The sequence below is a fragment of the Pediculus humanus genome, genomic scaffold (assembly GCF_000006295.1).
Source record: "Pediculus humanus corporis 1103172108265 genomic scaffold, whole genome shotgun sequence".
Taxonomy (NCBI): Eukaryota; Metazoa; Arthropoda; class Insecta; order Psocodea; family Pediculidae; genus Pediculus; species Pediculus humanus.
Genome location: NW_002987834.1, coordinates 725358 through 733754, shown reverse-complemented (window position 1 = coordinate 733754; position 8397 = coordinate 725358). Strand labels below are relative to the sequence as shown.

At 33.5% G+C, this 8397-nt stretch overlaps 1 protein-coding gene across 1 annotated transcript; it reads left to right on the top strand.

Annotated features, from left to right (window-relative positions):
- Positions 1–1174: 1174 nt before the first annotated feature.
- Positions 1175–7113, top strand: Phum_PHUM497020 (dual 3',5'-cyclic-AMP and -GMP phosphodiesterase, putative; the record flags this gene model as incomplete). Its single annotated transcript, XM_002430687.1, has 19 exons — positions 1175–1314; positions 1980–2376; positions 2505–2606; positions 2670–2852; positions 3957–4064; positions 4136–4384; positions 4468–4565; positions 4672–4735; positions 4807–4941; positions 5028–5128; positions 5208–5307; positions 5379–5465; positions 5552–5719; positions 5807–5916; positions 6005–6193; positions 6299–6440; positions 6520–6594; positions 6687–6770; positions 6976–7113. 19 exons carry the CDS (start codon positions 1175–1177, stop codon positions 7111–7113), a joined length of 2670 nt encoding a protein of 889 aa, XP_002430732.1.
- Positions 7114–8397: the final 1284 nt, after the last annotated feature.

Genomic DNA, 8397 nt, shown 5'->3' with positions numbered 1-8397 from the left:
GTGACACGAAATCGTTTAAAAAAGGATAGTTAAAGGGGTAGGTGGGGAGAAACGGGAGAGGAAAAGGGGGGAAAGGAAAACGAAGTGACCGAATCGAACCCGTGTCCTTCGACCTTTTCTTTCTTTCTTTCTCGAAACTCTTCTCAATCTTCACTTTTTTTCTTTCTTTAACTTTGTTAGGATGCATAGGCCTTTTAATTAAGCTTTCTCGATGATGAAACGGGGGAAAAAGTCTAAAAATATCCTAGAATATCATACGGATCGATGGGTTTCATAATGGAATTTCTGTTTGCCGAAGGTTGTTGTTGCGTCTTTCTTAAAAGTATGAAAAGGAAAGAAAAAGGAAAAAAAAAAGGAAAAAAAAAGGAAAAATTTTTTTTTTTTTTTTTTAACGGCGATTAAGTTTCCATTTGTTTTGTTTTTTGCTTTTTTTTTTATTTTTTTAAATGTTATTTTACGAAAATATGTGTGTGTGAGTGCGTGTGTGCGTGTTGTAATGCTAAAATATTCGATAAGATATTTATTTTTACAAATAAAAATATGGGTCATCGAAGACAAAATTTCTGTGGTCATTGCCAGAATATAAATACGTAATTTATTTTATTATTATTATTAATATCGTTTTAAAAATGATAACATTGATAATGATAATAATAATGATGATGATAATAACAAAATGGAAAAATGTTGAGATTTTTTTTATTCAATGTAGTAGTAGTAAATAACAATTTACACTTTGATTGATTGATGAGTGTAAATTACGATTTTGTAGTGATTTAAAATGACACAATGTACGTAGTAACAAAGCGAATTTTAAACAGAAAAGAGAGAGAGAGAGAGAGAGAGAGAGAAAGAGAGAGAGATTGGCCACCCAATGACAAAAAACCAACCAACCAAAACATAATTTGATTGAGGAAATACAAAACGACGCAATAAACAAAAAAGAAAAATTTCGTCACAAGACCATCGACGCCAAGTTCACGTGTCAGATTTAAAAAAAAAAAAAAACTTTTGAAAACTGTTATTATTATTATTATTATCATCATCATCGTCATCAGAAAAAAAAAAGATGAAATTTTCAAAGTTTTAATTCATAAATTAATAGGAATTAATATGTATATATAATATTTTTCTGTCGACAGGCCTGCACTTACGGAGCGTGGAGGAGCCCAGAATGACGGCGGAAACAGCTCCGACGACAGTGGCTCCCCCGAGCGGGGATGCAGGGGGAAAGTATTATTACGACCCCGAGTATGCTCGCATGGAAGCATGGCTGGACGAGCACCCGGACTTTGCCCAAGATTACTTCTTGCGGTAGGTACGACCTTTCACGCAAGCACTTACACACCCACACCCATGCACACACACAGTCTGTCGTCTGCTTCCCAACCTCATCTATTCCGATTCCCTTTTCTTTCTTCTTCTTCATGCGACCTTTTCTTTCTCTCTTGCCAAAACTTTTTGACGCGTTTTCATGATATTTTGCATCACGCGGACTGATGATGTTGATTCCCCCCTCCCCCCGAATGCATCAAATTCAAGTTAACAGTTGAATTACTTTTAGGAAATTTGCCATTATTATTATTATTATTATTATTATTTGACTGACAAGTTATTATAAAAGAAATTTTCAAGTTAAGTAAACTGACATTTAAAATTTTCCAATCATTAATTTCATTTTCCGTGCTACGAAAAAAAAAGGAAGAAAAAATTATTATTATTATTATTATAGTCATTTGACATCGTTATAAATGAATGAATGAATGAATGATTGAGTGAATGTAAATATGAATATGAACAAATTTGTTTATTAATTGATTTCGAAAATAAAATTGAATGAATTTTATTGACGTGATAGAAAAATTTTTTTTTGTTAAAAATAAACCGGAAACGGAATTGATGGTGTTTGGGAAAAAAAGTAAAAAAGCGCGGAAAAATTCGAATCATTCGATTAATTTTTTTTGTTCGATATTTTCCAGTAAAGCAACTCGACAGATAGTCGACACGTGGCTTGTATCGCATGCGACGCCAACGCCTAGTTTAAATTCAGCCGATCCTGCCTCTCCAACGTTCCTTCACGCGCAACACTCCGTTCCCAGTGCCACGGGCAATTCATCGTCCAGGGGCAATTCAGGGGCGACAACACCCGTCCGAAAGATCTCTGCCCACGAATTTGAAAAAGGCGGACTTTTGAAACCCATCGTCAACACCATAGACGGCACGCCGACGTTTTTATCCGTGGGTTCACCCGTCGAAGGTCAATCCGTCGGAGTTCAATCAAACATTGGATTTTCGTCGCATTTATCCGGGAGACCCCAGAGAAGATCTCGACATGAGCTTAGAAATTTAGACGAGAAAGAATTAATTTTCGAATTGGTAAGACAAGAGACTCGGATTTTTTTTTTACTTTTACATCTAAAATTTTCCGGTTTCATTTCGATAATCCAAACCGAAAAAAAAAATTTAATTTATTATTATTATTAATATGTCTTGTCGTTTCTCAGGTGAAAGATATATGCAACGAATTGGATGTGCGGTCTCTTTGTCACAAAATCCTACAAAACGTGAGCATGTTGCTGCACGCGGATCGTGGTTCGTTATTCCTAGTCCAGGGAGATCGTTGGAATCACGAAACGTGCTGTTCGAAAAATGGCGAAAACGGTATCAAGTGCAACAAATGCATCACGAATAACAATTCGAGGTATCTCGTATCGAAATTGTTCGACGTTTGTTCCAAATCCACGCTTCAAGAAATGGAAAAAAAAGAAGAGATTAAAATTCCATGGGGGACCGGAATCGTCGGATTTGTCGCGGAAAGCGGAGAACCCGTCAACATACCCGACGCATACAAGGTAACACGCAAAAAAAAAAATTATTTAACGAAAGCTAGCTAGGCATTGGGGGGAAATGGTTAAAAATAAAACTTTACGGAAACCCAACGTTTCGTGGTCCCCCCCACTTTCCCGTTTTTTTGGCCAAGTTAAAATGATTGCGTTTTGTTTACTAAACGAACGCAAAATTTCCTACTCATTGATAAATTTTAATTCGATTACACGGATGAAATTTCATTTATTTTGCCTTTTGGTATAAAATCGTGAATTGAATTTAAAAAAGGGAGAAACACAACAACAACAACAACAAACAAACAACAACAAAAAGTTTTTTTTTTTTTTTGCTCAGCCTCCAGTGGGGAGTTTTTTTTTTTTTTTCAGGGACGCGAGATTTCGTTTGGGTTCTGTCATTTTTACGTAACCATCATCGTCATCAATCATCAATTATTATTATCATCGGCGTAGGGTTATTTTTTTAAATAAACGTGGGGTAGGGGGAAGTAGGAGGAGAAGAGGGAAGGGAAGAAAAACGGAAACCAAAAAAAAAAATTTTTTAGAAAAAATTTCGTGAATAAAATATTTGAGGTTTTTTTTTTTTTTTTTTGTATTTTTTTGTCGAAGCGCCGCACGTGAGCAACAGGTTTTTTTTGCGTTCGTTAACTTCGTTAACGGCCTTTGTAAAAACCCAACAAAAGTTTTAGAAAAGTTTCGGGGGGAAAAAATCTCCCGCCCCCCTCCCTTGTCCCTCGGGAAAGTCGCCGGAAAAGAAAAAAGAAGAGCCCTCTCCCAATTTAAATAGTTGAGGGTCGGATTGGTCTTTTTTTTTTGTTTTTGTTTTTCTTATTTTTCCAAAGGTTATCATCGTTATTATTATTATTATTATCATTATCATTATTATTATCAATTTGGTTTTTAATTCTTTTCGCGAGCTTTTACGAATTTTATATATAAATCGAAATCGTTTGGGATTTTTTTTTTTTTGTTAATCTTAGTAGAAAGAAACGAAACGCTTTTCTTTATAATCTTCTTAAGTTAAGAATAAATCGTCAGTTAAAACGGCAACGAGAATAATAATAATAATGGTGACAATGATGATAATGGCGTGGATTTATTTTTTCATTTCAGGACGATCGTTTTAATCACGATATAGATGCAAGGACGGGATACAAAACGAGAACGCTTTTATGCATGCCTATAAAAGATATCAACGGTGACGTACTCGGTGTAGCCCAGGTAAAATCACTTTAAGAAAATAATGATGAAGGTGTAATGATGATGATGATGATGACGATTCGTTTTTTTAGGTGATCAACAAGTCAAACGATTCGTCTTTCACGCAAGCAGACGAAAAAGTATTTTCTAGTTACCTACAATTTTGCGGAATCGGTTTGAAAAACGCGCAGCTCTATGAAAAAAGTCAATTGGAAGTCAAAAGAAATCAAGTCCTTTTGGATCTTGCCCGCATGATATTCGAAGAACAAAGCACGATGGAACACATGGTCTTCAGGATATTGACGCACACTCAATCCCTGATTCAGTGTCAGAGAGTTCAGGTATATAAAAAAAAAAAAAAAAAATTTCGCCCACCCCTCCCCTCAACTAATTTAATTTAAGGTTTTTGTAATTTTATTTTAAGGTATTACTCGTACACGAAGCGTCCAAGGGTAGTTTTTCAAGAGTTTTCGATTTCGAAGCAAGCGATTTGGAAGTTGAAGAAAACGATGCGAGAACAAGGTACGGGAGATAGGAGAATCGGGGGAGGGGGAAATTCGAAGTTTTCGTACGAAAAATAACGATAATAATAATAATTTTTTTTTCTTATTTTCTTCCACCTTTGCAGCCCTTTCGAAAGCAGGTTTCCAATAAATGTTGGGATCACGGGTTACGTCGCGACGACGGGAGAGGTTCGTATTATTTATTTTTACCGGAAGTAAAAAAAAAGGGCGACAGGAAGTCAAATTGTTTTTGTTTTCAGACCGTGAACATAGCAGATGCGTACGAAGATGAAAGATTTGATCCGTCTGTTGACGAAGGTGGTTCGTTTCGTCACAAAAGCATTTTATGCATGGCCATAAAGAATTCCTCAGGGCAAATAATCGGAGTGATTCAGGTGAGAAAAAGAAAATGTCACGCTCGCGCGTGACATAATAATTCTTTGTTTTTCAATTTGTTTATTTATTTTTTTAATACTTTTAGCTCATAAATAAATTTGATGATCTCGTTTTTACCAAAAACGATGAGAATTTTGTCGAAGCTTTTGCCATTTTCTGTGGAATGGGAATACACAATACCCACATGTGAGTGCGGCTTTACTTTACTTGCAAAAAGGAAAATCGGAAAAATAATTGATTATTATTATTATTTTTTTTTTTACAGGTACGAAAAGGCTGTGATAGCAATGGCAAAACAAAACGTGACCCTAGAGATTCTTAGTTACCATGCATCGGCGTCTTTGGAGGACGCACAAAGACTGAAGGTTTGTTTTGTGACGACAACAACAACAAACAATTAAAAAAATGAAAATGAAAATTTTTTTATTTTTTACAGAGCCTTAGAGTACCTTCGGCACACTTTTTCAAACTTCACGATTTCAATTTCGACGATATAGAAATGAGTGATGACGAAACTCTCAAGGTAAATTAATTTTTTTTTTTTTTTTTTTTTTGCATAGGCGCGCGCGTTTCACACATGTCCTTTTTTTTATTTTTTTTTTTTTTTAGGCTTGCTTAAGAATGTTCCTAGATTTAGATTTTATCGAAAGGTTTCATATCGATTATGAGGTTCTTTGCAGATGGCTTTTAAGCGTTAAAAAAAATTACAGAAACGTCACGTATCACAATTGGAGGCACGCTTTTAACGTCGCGCAAATGATGTTTGCAATATTGACGGTGAGTTGACGACGCGGTTATTATTATTTATTTTCCTGACAAATATTTTTTCGAAAAAAAATTAAAATAATAAATTAAAATCGTCAGGTGACTCAATGGTGGAAAATTTTCGGTGAAATTGAATGTTTAGCTTTAATAATAGCGTGCCTGTGTCACGATTTGGATCATCGGGGAACAAACAATTCGTTTCAAATCAAGTGGGTAGTAAATCGGGTGACGAATGGAAATTTTTAAAAAAATTATGTGTATGTAATAATAATAATACTAATACTTGGTTTTTGTCAGAGCATCTTCTCCTCTTGCCCAATTATATTCGACATCGACGATGGAACATCATCACTTTGATCAATGCATTATGATATTGAACAGTCAAGGGAATCAAATATTGAGCAACGTGTCGTCGGACGAATACGCGAGAATAATTAAAATATTAGAAGACGCCATATTGTCAACGGATCTTGCCGTTTATTTCAGGTAATGATTTATTCTTGCTGTTGTTGTGGGGGAAAATGTCGGTGGTTGTGTGTGTCCCGAATGAAAAAATAATTTTTTTTTGTTTTTTTGTTGTTGTCACAATAGAAAACGAGGAGCTTTTCTCTCTCTCGTCAAATCATCTTCGTACAATTGGGCAAGAGATGATCATAGAGAATTATTGAGAGCCATGATAATGACGGTTTGCGATTTGGCAGCTATAACGAAACCTTGGGAGGTTGAAAAAAGGGTAGGTATCATCATTATTTTGTGCCAGAAGGAAAATGTTTTTAGCCTGACGAAATTTTTTTTTTTTTCTTCTTTGTCAGGTGGCAGAATTGGTGACGTGTGAATTTTTCGAACAGGGTGACATCGAAAGACAAGAATTGAATATCACTCCGATCGTGAGTTGTTTTGATTATTTTTTTTTTTTTTTTTGTCGAAAGGTAAATATCATTATTGATAATGATGATGATGATAATATTTTTTTAAACAGGATATAATGAACAGGGAAAAAGAAGATCAGTTGCCGCTCATGCAAGTCGGTTTCATCGATTCCATTTGTTTGCCCATATACGAGGTTTGTAGGCGCGCGTTTTTTTTTTTTTTTTTTGTTTTTATTATTACCTTTCGAAAATGATTATTATTATTATTATTATTCGTTCGAAGAAATAATAATAATAATGATTTTTATGAGAGTTGATTGATAAGGCGGTCACTTTGAGTAGTGTGTTGGGGCATCGTTTTAATTAGAAAAAAATTTTTTTTTTTGTTGCTGTTTGTAGTCGTTTGCCATGTTGTCAGATAAGTTGAAACCTTTGGTCGATGGTGTGCTTCGTAATAAAGAACACTGGCTCGAAAAAGCAATGTCGAATCATTTGGATTCATCCGAAGAAGATATCGTCGATACCGGATACGTATGAAATGACAAAAGAAAAAAAAAACAAAACAAACAAACAAACGAAACGAGTGTAGAAATCGACGAATGATGAGAAAAGTGGTGTTGTTGTTGTTGTTCGGTAGGTGTGATTTTCAAATATGGCTGCTTAAAAATATGAATGAATCCCTTGTACCTCCCTTTTTCTATCTCTCTCCCTCCCCTTCCCTCCCCCATCGAATTGAAAATCGCCGTCGGCTGTGGGTTGTTGTAGTTATAATTATTATTATTATTATTCAATCGAAATGCACCGCCATCTTTTTTTTTTTTTTTTGTTTTTCCTGTAGTCGGTGGTGTGCATATATATTTATAATAAAGTCATTGAATATTTTTATAGATAGAAAAAAGATAATGTAAATGATTATTATTATTATTATTACTATTATTATCATTATTATTTTTATAAGCAGTTATATATTTTTATACTCTATGACGATAGTAAAAAAAAAAAAAAAAAAAATTTTTTTCGTGTGTATTAATGGCGAAAGTTGGTTGGGGAACAAAAAAAAGAAAAAAAAAATAATTAAAGTTTATTTATTTATTTATTTATTAATTATTGAAAAGAATTTTTTGCTCTGCTCTTCGACCAAAACATTCGACACAAATCGTTTTTAAATTTATTGCCTAAATTATTTATTTATTTATTTGTTAATAAATAAATAAATAGATAAACAAATTTAATTTACGAAGCTTTAAAACATAGTTAAAAACACGATGAATCTGTACAAAATATCGAAATGTGAAAATTGTAAAAAAAATTATTATTATTATTATTATTATTATTATTATTATTATTATTTGTTGTTGTTGTTGAATAGTTTTGTTGTTTGTTGGTTCAATTTGTTGATGCGTTTGTTTCGTTGGTATATTGTTCACAAAAACTTTTTGTTTATTCATTCCATTTACATGTAAAATTTGTATTAATTATTACCTCCCAATATTTCCGCCATTTTTTTTTCCCCCATTTATGCGCACTCATTTCGTACTCTTAATTAAAGTACACGTGTACTCAAAACGTACTAAGTAAACAAAGTACACACGCCCGTACAAATTTATTAGTAACGATCTAATTAAAAAAGCGCGTTTTGTTTTTTTACGTTTATTAATTATTATTATTATTTTTCGCGGCATTAATTTTTTTTTTTTTTTCATTCAATAATACTAGCGTGAAATGATGATGATGATAATAATAATGATAGGATTTATTTGAATTTTAATTCGGTTTTAGTCGGTTGAAGTATTTTTTAAATTCAAACGCATCAGCTTGCGT